This window comes from Argopecten irradians, chromosome 7 (assembly GCF_041381155.1).
Source record: "Argopecten irradians isolate NY chromosome 7, Ai_NY, whole genome shotgun sequence".
NCBI lineage: Eukaryota > Metazoa > Mollusca > Bivalvia > Pectinida > Pectinidae > Argopecten > Argopecten irradians.
Window position 1 is genome coordinate 2,793,369 of NC_091140.1, and position 17,664 is coordinate 2,811,032.

General features: G+C 36.7%; 1 protein-coding gene across 6 annotated transcripts in view; it reads right to left on the minus strand.

Moving 5' to 3' along the window:
• Positions 1-1,755: 1,755 nt before the first annotated feature.
• LOC138327145 (uncharacterized) overlaps positions 1,756-17,664 on the minus strand; it is a 129,906-nt gene continuing 113,997 nt past the window's right edge. For all 6 annotated transcript variants that reach the window (XM_069273134.1, XM_069273132.1, XM_069273129.1 and 3 more), the window contains 4 exons: positions 13,623-13,745; positions 10,086-10,145; positions 8,230-8,422; positions 1,756-6,703 (listed from right to left, as the gene is read on the minus strand). In XM_069273134.1, coding sequence (XP_069129235.1) covers positions 6,595-6,703; positions 8,230-8,422; positions 10,086-10,145; positions 13,623-13,745 — 485 coding nt within the window. In that variant the 3' untranslated portion in view covers positions 1,756-6,594. The remainder of the gene's footprint in view (positions 6,704-8,229; positions 8,423-10,085; positions 10,146-13,622; positions 13,746-17,664) is intronic.

Genomic DNA, 17,664 nt, shown 5'->3' on the forward strand with positions numbered 1-17,664 from the left:
AGGTGATTCCACCTGTACCAGTGTATAGGTGATTCCACCTGAACCAGTGTATAGGTGATTCCACCTGTACCAGTGTATAGGTGATTCCACCTGTACCAGTGTATAGGTGATTCCACCTGTACCAGTGTATAGGTGATTCCACCTGTACCAGTGTATAGGTGATTCCACCTGTACCAGTGTATAGGTGATTCCACCTGTACCAGTGTATAGGTGATTCCACCTGTACCAGTGTATAGGTGATTCCACCTGTACCAGTGTATAGGTGATTCCACCTGAACCAGTGTATAGGTGATTCCACCTGTACCAGTGTATAGGTGATTCCACCTGTACCAGTGTATAGGTGATTCCACCTACCAGTGTATAGGTGATTCCACCTGTACCAGTGTATAGGTGATTCCACCTGTACAGTGTATAGGTGATTCCACCTGTACCAGTGTATAGGTGATTCCACCTGTACCAGTGTATAGGTGATTCCACCTGAACCAGTGTATAGGTGATTCCACCTGACCAGTGTATAGGTGATTCCACCTGAACCAGTGTATAGGTGATTCCACCTGAACCAGTGTATAGGTGATTCCACCTGTACCAGTGTATAGGTGATTCCACCTGACCAGTGTATAGGTGATTCCACCTGAACCAGTGTATAGGTGATTCCACCTGTACCAGTGTATAGGTGATTCCACCTGAACCAGTGTATAGGTGATTCCACCTGTACCAGTGTATAGGTGATTCCACCTGAACCAGTGTATAGGTGATTCCACCTGAACCAGTGTATAGGTGATTCCACCTGTACCAGTGTATAGGTGATTCCACCTGTACCAGTGTATAGGTGATTCCACCTGTACCAGTGTATAGGTGATTCCACCTGTACCAGTGTATAGGTGATTCCACCTGAACCAGTGTATAGGTGATTCCACCTGTACCAGTGTATAGGTGATTCCACCTGTACCAGTGTATAGGTGATTCCACCTGTACCAGTGTATAGGTGATTCCACCTGTACCAGTGTATAGGTGATTCCACCTGTACCAGTGTATAGGTGATTCCACCTGTACCAGTGTATAGGTGATTCCACCTGTACCAGTGTATAGGTGATTCCACCTGTACCAGTGTATAGGTGATTCCACCTGAACCAGTGTATAGGTGATTCCACCTGTACCAGTGTATAGGTGATTCCACCTGTACCAGTGTATAGGTGATTCCACCTGTACCAGTGTATAGGTGATTCCACCTGTACCAGTGTATAGGTGATTCCACCTGAACCAGTGTATAGGTGATTCCACCTGTACCAGTGTATAGCCTCTATAGGTGATTCCACCTGTACCAGTGTATAGGTGATTCCACCTGTACCAGTGTATAGGTGATTCCACCTGAACCAGTGTATAGGTGATTCCACCTGAACCAGTGTATAGGTGATTCCACCTGAACCAGTGTATAGGTGATTCCACCTGTACCAGTGTATAGGTGATTCCACCTGAACCAGTGTATAGGTGATTCCACCTGTACCAGTGTATAGGTGATTCCACCTGTACCAGTGTATAGGTGATTCCACCTGTACCAGTGTATAGGTGATTCCACCTGTACCAGTGTATAGGTGATTCCACCTGTACCAGTGTATAGGTGATTCCACCTGTACCAGTGTATAGGTGATTCCACCTGAACCAGTGTATAGGTGATTCCACCTCTAAGTTCATCAACTTAATTAATTTTTTTGTAAAAAATTCTTCCGCATAAAGGAAATGACAATATGACAAAAATTGAGGTAAAAACAGCAACTAATTTTATTTATAGTCCACATTTGAAGGTTGCGATTAAAACCGGCACTCATTTTTCTAACCGCATTGCATATGTACACCACCATAATAAATACAATGAGAGATCGGTCGTATGTTTACACTGTACAATTTATCCAGTGAGAGAGTATTCAGTGGTAGTAATGTGGACATCGTTGTCTTGGAAACCATTCAGTCTCCAAGGAAACTGTAGCTATAGCAACAATACATTGTAACCATAGGATACTGAAACAAGATGGAGGACATTACTATTCCTACACCAAGTTTTGTCCAATCATTTATTTATAGTAATCAGCATAAACATATAGAATAAATGATGATTTCAAAATCTATCTGTACTTAAAACTAATTTACAATTGCAATAAAACATTTCTAAAATTATAGATGAACACACATTTTTATAGCTTGTAAAATGTGACTTATGTCAAATATATCCATAGCCATTAATAAATAAAATGCACCCTTCCATTTTGACAATGAATTTGAAATCATCAAATATTTCTAGAGACTGATTAATTAAGCTTGTTTGTTTATTTCTTTTTCCTCTATTACTCGTTGTAGAATAATGAAATCATCTCCATAAATTGTATGATAAAACATTCTTGGGATATGTATATTATCTACAGAATATACAAATTACACTCTACATCACAGCCTTCTCTTTGGTCAAGCTTTATCCAATCAAAACTCACCGTATCGGTCAAAGGTCATCAACAGACCAATGAAATTATCATATTTAATGTTTTTACGTAGCCATGTTTTGTGATTTCAGTATGAAGTAACAAAGACATGTTAACTACAATGGTACCCGTTATCTACAGAAAATCATCATTGAATGCTAAATGCATGATGGATTAAGGCAGTTTATGTTTGAGCACAAATTGTTGATAATGTCCCTGAACGTGTTGTATCATGGGGAATTGATGGCCTCATATGATCAGTTTTTGATCTCAATCCCTCTAGAAATATGAAACATTAAACGTTATTAACATTCTCCATAATCTTCCTAACTCCCTATATAAAAATATTTTTGCTACTAGTTTTGATTTTCTATCAGAAAAGTTAAAATAATGGCACCTGACTTAAAGATTCCGTATACAATTCCAGCTAGCCTATCCCGTTTGATGGGGGATCCCAGCGGACTCGTACGAATAAGGCACTACTCAGTGTGAATGTGGATAGCTGTCTCATTGTCTTACCTTCAGTAACTTCTGCTTTCAGCAGTGAATATCAGATTAACAGAGAGACCTGTCGATTAGCAAGGTTTCCTTACTCATACATCTGATATGTATATATCGACAGACACGCATGGATTTCATAGGATTTCACGTGCACTATTAATTCTCCTGACAAAGATCTAACAAACGATTAAACAAAATGGAAATGAAATGAAGAAGTATAAATCTTCACTCATCACAGGCAAGCATGACTTTGTCCCTGTATTTCCACTAAGCTAAATGTCAAAATACCTGCATATGTTAGCCTTTCTTAGGTTTACTTTCTATAGACTTCTAACAGTGACAACCTAATATTACAAATTGCACCCAAAAACAAGTGTCAATGTACAATGAATATCAAGAAATTAAAGCTAAGTTATTAAGTACATTTTTCCTCTAAAAAAAAATTTAATTAGAATTTTGAGGGATTTTTACTGACATTATCTCTATATGTTTACATTAGATATCTTTGGCTACCAATATGCAGTTTTTGGTCATATCAAACATTATATATTGTAAACAAATTGATCTAATTATCCAGGAAAATAACATCACGATTAGGATTACAACAACACTGTTAAAGTCCGGAGATATACGATAAACCACGGAATACTATATATAATAGTATAAATAACAAATTGATCTGGCCATGACCTTCAGGCACTCATTCAAACATAATGGGTTAATATACACATGACCAACACTTCTAACAATAAACGACCAATATGGTCTAATGCCCAAAATTAGAGAATTTTATTCAGGGTCGTCAGAGCCTGATGTCACAATTCAGCGGGTTGTCTGGGCTTGTGTCATGCACGAGTGATTCAGTGCGACATTCTAGCCCTATCATGACCACCTATACTACAGCAAGACCTATGAATATTTATGACATCTATTTCACCTGTCGTAAAACCTATAAAAAAACCACTCGGTAGTAGATGAGGAAGGTTGAACACCTATTTATATACAGGAGAGGGACAGAAGGCTACCAAACAACAAAGACTTACCTGGGTACTACCAACCAAGGTCAAGGTTACTTAAATGTCCCTAATGACCTTGGGAACAGGTAATAGATTGGATGCAGGCAAGATATAAAACAGAGATGTAGAGGAGGTATTTTAATGAGGTCTTAATCAGGAACTGATCTGCACGAAGGAGCCGCTGCACTTTGTACAGTAACGTGCTAAATGATGCCTATAACTCCAGCCTGACACAGAATGTGACCTTTCTGCCAAAAACTGTAGCTGTAACAACATCAAAACCAAGTGATTCTCAAGCTCTACTTAGCCCCTCGCCTACCTCTACAGGATCAATTCTCCCTTAGCATCATCAAGCAAACCTCTTCTGTACTTCTAAACCTCTCAATGTCATCTTTTGTCATAGTTTCATAGTTCCAAGCCAATCAGGCCCCAGTTTACTAACTACAGATTATAGGAAAACATATATTGGACCCTTAGATTGTGGAAAATGTCTCCGTAATGAGACGATGAATGATCAAATGAGAAATCAAGGACAAATAATGAGTGTAGCTGCTCCAAATCAGATCTATCTGTACAACATAACATTTCTCTAATTTAACATACACGAATCAGAAACATGGACCCAAAATAATTCACCAAACCCAAAGCACGAAAATGTAATTTTTAATTCGGAGCCATAATTGTAGTTTTCTGATCAGGTGCACAGCAAAACCACTAAGAAAAAGTCTGGCTCCTCCACGGGTAAAAAGTAATTTTGAATTCCCCACTTCATACTGGCTTAAATTTGACACTGTCATCATGCCTTGTATGCCAGATATCATGATAAATAGGAAGTATTCAGGTTTTATTTCATGCATCGCTAACTTTCAGGGTAGACCCTATGTAGGATAGTCAGCTTACAGCTGTGTATTCTAATTAACTATACTCTTCGTTATAATTACTCTTTTTAACTCATCAAGTTTACATACTAAATCCCATTTGCTTCTTTATTTTTCAATAGTATGATTCAATATAAATATAATTTTCATGAAAAGAAAAGTTAACAAGCTTTTCCGTAAGACCCGAAAACAACAGGAAAATAAACATATTACACCTGGAAACAGGTAACATACAGCAAGGTAAGATGAGTCAGGTTTGCAAGGACACGCCCAAAACACACAGGATCTTCACCATCTGTCTTAGCCACGTGACAACAGGTGAAAACATGATATTTGAACACTTTAAGTGGGTCAAAGTCAGGTAAGTGATGTGTGAAACAGGAATGTTTAAACTTGGGTAAAAAAACATAGTATAATGGAACAAATTTGGCTTCAAGCACATTCTCCCAGCATTTGACAAATGTAAACTTCCCTTAGTTAGGCCTGTTTGTTTAAAACTTAACCTTCACTGTGACGTCACAACTCTGTCAGTGAAATGAATAAAAAAGCCAGCCAGAAATACTTCATAGATTTGAAAACATAGTATTATGGAACAAATTTGGCTTCAAGCACATTCTCCCAGCATTTGACAAATGTAAACTTCCCTTAGTTAGGCCTGTTTGTTTAAAACTTAACCTTCACTGTGATGTCACGACTCTGTCAGTGAAATGAATAAGAAAGCCAGCCAGAAACACTTCATAGATTTGAAATTTTCAACAAAGCTAGATCTTCATTGATCTTCAAAATATTTTTCAACATTGATACTGGTAAATTTCTTCAAATTGATTCTGTAGATATATATGCTAACTTGTAATGGAAACTGTACACATTGATAGAGAATTGTCACATTAATGTTAACTTAGGTTTTAGATTTACTAAGCAGCACTTAAGTGCAAAAGGAATGTTTTCCTAGATACAGCACTAAAATCTACGAGACATGAAATGTCTGAATCCCGTTGGTACCTGTCAACACCAGTCTAAGTGTCTCTATGATTTCTGGTCGCTGGGGGTGAATGATTGTAGTTTTGACAAAATGTATGGAGTGGTCCTATATGTAAGGAATAAAACACACCAGTACAATGTAATCTAATAATGTCATCTAAAAAACAGAAAAAACATCCACTCAAATCATATAATTATATTACTGAACCAAGTTGTTAAAAATCTGTAACATCCGTCAACAACAGTCACTCCTAACAATTCATTCGTTCATTTATCAAAAACAATCTTCTAACACCATCCTCTCCCTCTCTGGCACATTCATTTAATTCAAACATCCCTGAATCATTTTAAGTCCACAGACTGATGAATATGGAATTCCTTCCCGGAGTGGTTCCATGCATCTCTCGAAACACTCTGTATCACCAATACAAACACGCCCAACCCTACACAATGGTCCAAGAAAACACAACTGCAATTATCAAACTGTCCAAGCTAAATTTTCTTGTCATTTGCAGTTTTGTAGTACATGTATACTAGAGTCTGCAATCGCTTCAACATCAGTTTTAAGTAACATGGAATCGTAGCTTGACCTCTAGTTGAACTCCTGTAGGTAAGTCAATAGCTGAACTATATGGCACGAAGTGATTCCAGAGCAGGACCCGATTAGGGCCCGAGATTAGGGGCCAGTGTTTGGCCCCGCAGCCCTATGTTATTTGTGATGAGATCCAGTAGCATTGTCCGGTCTCTTCAAGCGTTACCACAGTCAATTTCTATGATGGATTTTGGCACTTCAGCAAATTGGTAAACAAGTCGCTGTCCATCAACCTTATTTAGTATCCCTCGGGCATAGTAGTACCTAAAACAAAGAAAATATATCCTATACAAATTGTGAATATATAATGAGGATCTATACAATCACAATTACAGACAATTCTATGAAATATCATTATTCCCACCACATCAGAGATATTTATTCATACAAATTACCTTTGATCCCAGCTGCAGGTAGAATGTATATAATTATGTAACCTTTGTCAGATAATTTCCGTTTATCTTACTTTAACATCTGCATTTGATAATAATATTAATATACATATATAATTCTGATTATCAAAAATACAAAATTTTATTAACAAAATTTATAGAACTATTTCATATGACCTATAATATTTCTAGATGACAGGTGCATTTAAAATTATACAAAAAAAGAAAATTAATGAAATACCATGAATTACACCATTCATCAAATTAGAAATACAATGAAAAATAGAAGATCAAAGAGATGTCTCCTTATTTTTCACACCTGCATTAATAAATGAAATTTAAGTCCTTTCAAATATTTGAATATTATATGTACATGTAACATTTGGAGACTGAGGTTGAATTGTCACTGTACAATTAAATCAAATAGATTTAAACGTTGTATTTCATATGATTGTGCATAAATTTCGTTGATGGAACATGTATATATTCATGTGTATCAGAAATAAAGAACAACAAACAAGCTGAAATCCTAAAGAACACGTACAGTTAGGTCACCAGGTCAGATATGTTACAGGTAAGAAAGTAAATTGGTAAATGACATTAAAGGGTAGTTGTGTATTAGGTGAAACTGTTGTGTTTTTGTCACAGGTGAAACTGTTAGTGTTTTTGTCACAGGTAAAACTGTTAGTGTTTTTGTCACAGGTAAAACTGTTAGTGTTTTTGTCACAGGTGAAACTGTTGTGCTTTTGTCACAGGTGAAACTGTTAGTGTTTTTGTCACAGTTAAAACTATCATGTGGTTTAAAAAAGACATAGACAGGACAAGTCTTTTCAGTACAAATTCCCCAGAAATCAGGTTTGTAGATAAAGAGTGTTTTTGTCTACAGTAGCTAATAGACAGCATAGTACGTTAATGTTGATTACAACATCAACGCGTTGTCTAATTATACCTCACATGGAGAACAAGATAGGCTACCAGAAACACACACGCATGTTGATCACCTTCGCTAGACATCAACGACATAAAATCATCTAATCGCAGCAACTTTTATTAATGTCAAGTACAAAAAGATCCCAATAAATTGAGCATGTAACATGCACAGCCCATCTCAAGAGCCGTGCAGCATGACAAAATACCTCCCCTCCACGTTGGCTTCCTCCCTTCAACTATTAGAGGCTGCACTTCTATACAGCACCATCCATAGCTGTATCTTACATAATCTAATGTGATATCTCTTGTCAAAGTCAACTAACATTTGTGCTCAGTGTAGTAATTATATATACACAGGCCACTGACTCCAGTCAAATGTGTTACAGTGTATATGTGTGTATATTGAAGTTTCAAAGTTATAAGCATGACAATATGTTATAGAAATCGTTTGATAACCAGGACACTTACCTCAAAGCTCTGCCCATCGTTTCGTAGTTCATATCTGGCTTATTTTTGTGTAGCCCCCAGAGTTTGGACACGGCTTTGGAGTCGACCAGTTTGAAGATTCCCCTTTCCCTGTTAGCCCATTTGATATATCTAGGACATGTTTCTCGGTTCTGTAGCAGTTGTAATAGGAATTCCCACAAATATGTTGTACTACCTAAAACAAAGAGCAGATAGGAAAAGTTACCACAAACACAACACAATGACATTATATTGACAGAACCATAATAAATGCCCTTTTTTATCTATTTTTTTCCTTCTTAGTTTTTATTGTTTTTACAATTGTAGAAAAAAAATTCATGGAAAAAGAAAGTAATTAGTTAGACAAAGTTGCTCCATTTATCAACACGTAACAAAAGTAAACGGCCCTGAATATCTAGGGAGCATTGTACTGAACATATCACACTAATTCTCAGGCTGGGTGTACATGTAAATAATCACAGCTCAGTCCACCATGTGTAATGAAGCCAGGTATAAAAAGATAGAGTATTTTATAATTATTTTACAATCAGTCTACACCTGGTACACTAACAGATTAAATCGGTACATAAAATTAAATCTGTAAAACTTCAATCAACAGTGTAATCACTCGTGTACTGACTACACAAACAAATGTATCGTGCACACAATAAAAAAGAAAGTAACTTTTATTGTCAAATGGCCAGGAATTTACAAGGGACGCACATTCTCATTTCTCCATATTAGAAAGCTCTTTTCATACGTCCCTTTATATGATAAAGCTAATGGACAACAGGTGCTAGAAACAGTTTGTGCCAAAATCTGTCAAAAGACGCCCAGTCTTTATACAGCAGCAGTGCCACTGATCGGTCTATTAGTTCAAACAGTGCAGTCCGCGACATAACTGGCTTTAATTTTGGATTGTTTTTTGTATGCCTTTGCATGTCTTGTGTAAATACAGAAATAATGATGCGCGTAAGTTAAATTACATCTGTTTAGTAATGGGACTTGATTGGAAAGTGATAATTGTACACAAAAGGGAGCATGGTCTGTATCAGCGTGCCTAGACACCGGTCTAATCTAACACACTATAAAACTAATAGGAAACAGAATGAACACTGTGTATTCCTGATCCTTCACAAAAACTTCAGGGACAACAATATCAAAGAGATTTTAATCGGCGATAAAGAGAATCATGACTTACAGCTGGAGTCTGCCACCTGTAATTATCACTTAAAGGACTTATTAAGACATTGGTAAGCTCTGTCAAATATCCACACTCAAACAATGCCAACCTTACCCGACACAATAATAGCCATCATTCCAACTTGGCAAAAGCTACAAAGAACAATTGGCCACAAAAAGAAAATTTTCAAACGTCATGTCTGACTGCCATTACCAAGTCTTATTAAAACGGGACACACACAATTTCAGAGGCTTGCTAAGAAGAACTTTCTACAGAGAAAATGTCTTTGATGAAAGTCTGAGGGTCATATTTGTAGACAATTGGATGTTGGTGGAGCGCCTTCCTGAAGCATCAAAGTATACATTACAGGTAGCCTGAAGTACCCGTACTCAAGTTGCCATTCCATTAATGACGTTAGCATAGTTCCAGAGACAAACGATTGTCTGTGATTCTGTGCATGCTTTAGTCTTCATTAAATTACAAAATTATACGCAAGTTCATTGTAGTTTGGGCCAAGCTTCTATTAGAGACAATTCTGAAAGGACTTTGACAACGCTTTGGAACAAAGACCATCAAAATCAGGATTGTACACACCACAGAAGGCTGTTTAAATTGGCTAGCAGGAAACATCACCTCATTTACAACACAGCTAAATCTCATTTTATTGTTTACTCACTTTCTCTTTTCCTTTTGGGCTGATTTATTGGACATTCCAGAGGATTTTTGGGTTTGCGACCTGCAAAAGAGATAAAATGAAATATATTAAATTGCTATAATGCATATGGAGAAAGGAAAATATAATAATGGAGATGACAAGTCAGATGAAATGTAATAGATGATTATAATGATTACAAAAGCACTCAAAAACCAGAAGTATTTGTAAGGTCTGCCTTAAACTAAAGTGAAGTCGAAGGCTCTAAAAATATGTATGACATTGCTTTTCCTGAATTTCATGTTAGGGGTATAAAACTATCAAACAAATGTTTAAATATTACGGAGTATTAACAGATGCGGACACATGTAGAAGTGTATAGCTATAAGTAGGTCAGGGTGTGAACCGTCGTGTGACAGGAGCACGATGATACATCATAACAGTGATGGTGGGGCCCTAAAAATCTACCCAAGGCCCTTCCATAGCAGCTTTGAGTCTATGCCAGGCTCCTTCATCACATTCCTCTAAATCAGCCTGTGTCTGTTCCGCGTAAAATGTGCAATATTGTGTGTCATATAAAAAGAAATTGTACAAATTAAGCGACAATTGTATTGTGTCTGTGACGAGGTTATGTGCTGCTCTTTGTAGTACAAACAACAGGACCTGACAATAATGACAAATTACACTAAAAATTGCTTTCATCATTACAAGTAGAACCAGTTTAGATTATTTGTATCAAACAGTATGACGACTATTGCGGGTTTTTCATCTTAAGTTTGACCTCTGTAAAGGTCAAGGCGTGTTATTGCACCCTTTGTTTTTTCCGTGTGTGTGTGTTTGTCAAAGGGAAGGTAGCAGTTGTTGTCACTTGTCTTGTGTTTAAGGGACAGGGCTCAGTGTATCACTCTGTGTTATCCAAGTTCCCAGTACTACTTACACTCTCTTCAAAGGCATGTTATGTGCGACAAATGTACCACAAAAACAGGCCAAACTATAAGCCATGAAAAAGGACAGCGAGAATTTACGAGGAAAATCACGCCAAAAAACTTTTGTCTCGACAGAAAACAGAGCTGTGAAGCTATTTCAGCTGATGATAATGATGTTTGAGATTGTTAGTGTAGAAAAAACCTCTAGAACGTAGTGCTTTACTGAACAGGCTGTCGTTTTTTGGCACTTAGATGTGAAGTGGTACCCCTCTTACTCGACATATCCATCTCCCGCAATCACACATTTTATTGTGGTCCTTAAATCTTTGCGTCAACCTCTGCAGTGTTTAACGTGTGGAGAAGATTTTAAAGGGTGTGGTTAGGGTATTTTATACCAATGGTAAGCCCCAGGAATTATTTCTGATATCCTAATTTAAGTAGTTTTATCCCATTACACTGCATGCAAACTACAAGACATCTTTTTTTAAAGATAAAAGTTGCCATAACGGTAAATGTATGTGATACATAGAATAGAGATACGTATGTATGATCAGTATTGATCGACACTGTAATGAATAACATAAAAAGATCTGCATGCTGTTGTTCAATACTTATCAGACAAAGTGAATCCAGGAGATTTATGTTTCCTGGGTAGCAGGGTAACAGTGTCGATAAGAGACTTAATGCTGTTATTTTCATGTTACTGGTATTCAAACGCTCGTAAAACCCTGATCATCTGCCATTACGCACTGTACTGATGTATGACCTGTATATTTAGCTCGGTTGTCAGTGAGATCGATCCACACATGTTTATTTTCTCACTAATGTAGTCAATAGGATGCAAATTGAGGCACTGCATCATACGGGAGTGAGATGAACTTTATTATTTGTAGAGGAATGCAGACATTATATAAATACCTTTTATAATACAACCATTTATCATTATAAATGATTATAGCTATAATTATCTGCCTGCAGTTTTATTTAACGTCCTCAATTAATCTGTTAAAATTTCAAAATCTCACATTGTTTTTGTGTCCTCTACAATGTTCGTTTGTATTTCCATGGGCAGTGTCATGACTAACATGTGATTATGAAGTAACAACCACCCAAGGAATGGAATATTACAATCTAATCTAAATAATTATACTGATACCTCCAGGTGTATTTCACGTTTTTATTGTTAAAACACATTAATCAACAACAGCTTTCACTTTAGTTTTTATCACTGATGGCAAATGATCAGACTGCGACAGAGAGAACATTGAGGCTATAGTAGTGAGCGTTCTGGTTTGAGATTGTATATTTTTAAGTTTGTCTCTAGAGAGGGAAGATGACCACATTGTTGTAACCATTGAGAGAGGCGAGGCAAGTTAGAACCTAATATCTTTCCTTCAATGAACCTCCCAGGAATTAGAACCTAATATCCTTCCTTCAATGAACCTCCCGGGACTCTACAGGAAACATATTTATTTAAATTCAAAAACAAGTTATGTTTATTTGCTATACAAACATACATCACAGTGGATATGGGTCAGAGTATTTGTTAGGTTTTAATCTGAACCTAGAGTACACGGGGCAATTTCTACCTTGATAAGCTGATAAAAATATAAAACTCTCATCACCAGACTGACAGGTACAAATTGAGGTTGAAAAATGACAGATGTTTTACTAGATTGTTTCCGCTCCACCAGAGTTATGAGGAATTATACATCTGTCTCAGGGAGATCAATATAATCCCTACAACACTAGATAAACAGCCTACACTGGATTCCTCTCACATTCAAATTTTCATTTCCATTTTTTTGATCTTACATTTCAGCAGATATTTTATTACATGTAGTTCCCTACTAGCACATTCACTCTGACCCCAGGGAATCTGTCTAAAGCACTACCAACATGGCTGATGAGAAATTTGTCTGCTTAAGACAGCTTAGTTTCTAGCTATATATGTCTTCAGGTTTGTTAACTAGTTTACAAGTATAATTCTCATTTGAAAAAATAATAAACACATTTAAGAAATTTGCAAATATGGTAGAATTGCTATACAACAGGAAGTGAGGACCGATTCATTTCCTAAATTAAATGAGAAGCATTTTTATAGATATTTAGCTTGTGATTCAAAAACAATGTTTAAGAAACTGTTTCCTGTATATATACACAAACAATCTGAACTGATCATAAACCAACACACACACACACTTTATGATACAACAAAGAAAAAGACATCATGTTTCACGTCCTTGACACAATTCATGTTAAATGGAGATATGACTGGCTGTTTTTAGCTTTAAATAGTCACATTTATATTCATGTATTTTTCTCTTCAGTTGTTCATCCATCCTGACAGTTGTGATTTAAAGCGTGTGTACTCCGTCAGTGTGTAAATCTGGTGTGATTTAGTGGTCTATTCAGGCCATTGTGGAAGCCTGGTGTGAATAAATGCGAAAAATAAACAAATATGAAGAAACCAGTTTGTCTACTTTTTATATTGCTACATTTCAAGCATAGAAGCAGAAGAGGGCTTTAGGAAGTGCTGTCATTTCTTCAAATTGTCCTAATAAGCACAGAATTTTGGACTTTGACTTGCAGGAACGAGAGGAAGAAAGACAAAATAGAGGACGGAAATACTGACCTTTTTTACTCTTGTGTCTGATAGGCGATGATGGTGGGGTTGTAGGCGACAGACTGCCGGAGTCGAGGGAGGGATGTAAACTGATGGGGGAGGAGAGTAATGGACTGGATGGGTAGACATGATCTGAAACACAAACATATACAAAACATTTAACTCTGTCAATTCACTTTGTCTCCTATTTTCACAATCCTGTAGTGCATTGATTGGCCTTGGAACAAATATTTGATCAGTGAAATAATATGTAAATACTGATACCCAAATCACTAAATCTATATCTAAAATTTCTTTGCTGAGTTTTTGACCCAAGGAAATATTAAAGATATATATCTTCCTATCTCACATCACAGAAACATCATTCCAGTCCTGTCACAATATTTAATGCTAATTCTAGAATGACAGAATTTAATGCTAAATCTAGGATTGAATATTAAAGTATTATCTGCATATGTATTTTAGGGTAAAATACTGAAATTGTAACACGTAAATGCTATTGGTCCAAGTGTGTATTAAAATGTAAATAATGCTCTGGCTGAGTGAGGAATAACAGTTTGGGTGTTGACATTATTCAGGATTTGTATGCATTTCCGCACTTTTACAACAACACTTTCATCCTGGTGAGGAGAGGACAAAAATGTCTTCCGTAAGTCATTGACATAGTTTAAAACAGGAAACAAGGAAGTTACAAAGGATGTAAAGACAATCGTGGTTTGTGGATTTCTTTGTTGGCGACACACTGTCTGTACAACAAGGCCTTGACCACATGTAACTATGGTACAGGAACTGACATCCAACACGCACGCATATCTGACTTTATCAATCCAAATTAAAGTGCATATATCCGCCGACAATAACATATCATTTGGCAGTGGAGACAATATATTTACTACTGACCACTTATAAAGACAATATATGTGTATAACTAGGATGTATATAGTCCACATCCTGATGGGCCTCTCCAATTAGAACAATCAATGACAAAGTTCACTCTAGACTTCTGTTCTCGTTATACAGCTACTAAAAACACTTGTAACTTCAGGTCAAGTTACTAAACCTGGAACTGCACGGACATCTTTTAATAAACAAAGATGTCAATTATACAGAATCTAATGACTGTAATTGCGTTGACTGGTATTGTTCTGGGAGTATAAGGAATGTGCCAGAGTCCAGCTAGCTCGCCAGCCAGACTATTCTAACCTGAAGTGGCCATAGATTACTTTACCATTACCTTACTTTCGGTCACAGGTCCTATCTTATCAGATACCTCTTGACCTCAATGGGCCTTAGAATATTAGCCGACTTCTGGTCAAATATACATAGAACTGACAGCCAGGTAATCTAGCCTGTGACCACCCAACAAACATTTCCTTCTTCACCATAAAAACATCTAGTAAATATGTCCACCATATCTAACATGATACACAGTAAGCTAAATATATATTTACATAAACTATATAGCTAGTGCTTATCAGCTTTATCTCTCTGTGTATTTTTCTTTTTCAGACAAACTACAAATATGAATATTTTTACTTATATATATTTTGAATATTCCATAAACCATTCCTATTACGACACCTTATCTAACATCGACACCCACACATTTTAATGTAGCCAACCTAAAACAGTTATAATGGGGATTTATTTATATAAATAAAATATTCTTTTATCAGAAGTTTCAATAAATCATGATTGTGCCACAGTCAGAGATAGATGTGTTGGGGTTTTATCAATGGAAACATCCTTTTCATGCAAACTCGCTCAAAAACATGAACCTGGAAATACATCGATAAATGTTGTACCTTAACATTCCTACTACCAATAATACAATATATATGTGTCAAAAAAAGCTTTGAATATGAGAAGGCACTGTCTGTCGTGGCAAGATCTGGTGTTTATCAAACATGGAGATTATTGATAAAAATATTAGGTAGGCATGCAGCGTGTTGGAGAGTAGTCAAAATACGGGGAAGGGAGAAACCACTAGAGAATACAAATGAACGAAATTTACAGGTTTCTGACAATAACAGTTCTTTAAATATCTATAACTTTGTTTAAAACAATTTCCTTGTTTCATTTGTGTATCAGAAATTCTGAATGTCTTGTAGGACATTTAAAAAGAAAAAATAGTGAAATTGACACTTTTGGCCCCCCGCCTCAGGCCCCCTGGGGGTCATGCAGCCCCACCATTTGTACAATTTTGAATCCCCACCCTATAAAAATACTATCGTGGCATTATGAGTGCTATCCCATGCTTAGTTTCAGAGAAGAAGTCATTTATGTGAAAATAGGCAATTTCGACCCATTTGGCCCCGCCCCTCAGGGGTCAGCCCGACCATTTGTACAATTCTCAGTCAGTAGCCCATAAGGATGCTACCAGTCAAATTGTTTTAAATAATGGCTAGCGCTTATTGAGAAGAGGTCAAATGTTGACGGACGGACGACGGAAGCCGCAGTATCGCATCAGTTCACCTTGGTCCTTCGGACCAGGTGAGCTAAAAAATACACAAAATGTTAAATGTCATGTGACTGGTAATGTAGGTCATGTGACTGGTAATGTAGGTCATGTGACTGGCTATGTAGGTCATGTCACTGGCTATGTAGGTCATGTGACTGGAAATGGAGGTCATGTGACTGGAAATGGAGGTCATGTGACTGGTTATGTCAGTCATATGACTAGTGACAATAAGACATGTATGAAGTCAATGATTTCCATCACAGATAATATCTCCAGAGAAGGTCTTTCCACCAGTTATTATCCTGATAACACTTGATTTGCAGGCTAGCCACTTCTAATGCTATGGAACCATGAGACTTCTGAGTGCTATTTCAAATGTCCATGTGTATTCAAGAAAAGGTTCTATACACATCTCAAGTCCATACCCAAGTCTATCCAGTCATGAAAAAACGCCATTCAAGCCAATTTTGAATCATAACATATCATTTAAGTCTAGAGAATGAGATAAGAGTGTTTGAAATGTGACCGTGGGGACAGGGAGCTGTCAATACAGCCTCACCCGGTAACCATTCACTCACAACATGTACTGCTGATTAAAGAGTCCATGGCATGGAAATCACATTAACTGGACCTGAACACCCCTGCCACACCTAACAGTATGTGATTGATGGAAGATTCATAAAAGATGTTCTCCATTTTACACAGGGTAAGGAGAGAGTGCCAAGTAATAATCAGATTTGATCGTCTAGACTTGAGTAGTTTGACAATCCCATGTGATCCAGGAATTATCCCGAATAAATCGCATGCAAAAGTGGAGGACATTTAGCAATGGCTGTTGTTGTCTCACTAAGGCTCTAGGGTATAGCGGAGAGTAGAGGGAAGGGACAACACTGAGAGGCTCTCAAGTTGTTCCAGACTCTACTAAAGATAGCAAAGAGTATAGAAGAACTATCAAATTCTACCGAAGATAACAAAGAGTACAGAAGAACTATCAAATTCTACTTAGATAGCAAAGGGTACAGAAGAACTATTAAATTCTACTTAGATAGCAAAGGGTACAGAAGAACTATCAAATTCTACTTAGATAGCAAAGGGTACAGAAGAACTATCAAATTCTACTTAGATAGCAAAGGGTACAGAAGAACTATCAAATTCTACTATAGATAACAAAGAGTACAGAAGAACTATCAAATTCTACTTAGATAGCAAAGAGTACAGAAGAACTATCAAATTCTACTTAGATAGCAAAGAGTACAGAAGAACTATCAAATTCTACTTAGATAGCAAAGAGTACAGAAGAACTATCAAATTCTACTATAGATAGCAAAGGGTACAGAAGAACTATCAAATTCTACTTAGATAGCAAAGGGTACAGAAGAACTATCAAATTCTACTATAGATAGCAAAGAGTACAGAAGAACTATCAAATTCTACTAAGATAGCAAAGAGTACAGAAGAACTATCAAATTCTACTTAGATAGCAAAGGGTACAGAAGAACTATCAAATTCTACTATAGATAGCAAAGGGTACAGAAGAACTATCAAATTCTACTTAGATAGCAAAGAGTACAGAAGAACTATCAAATTCTA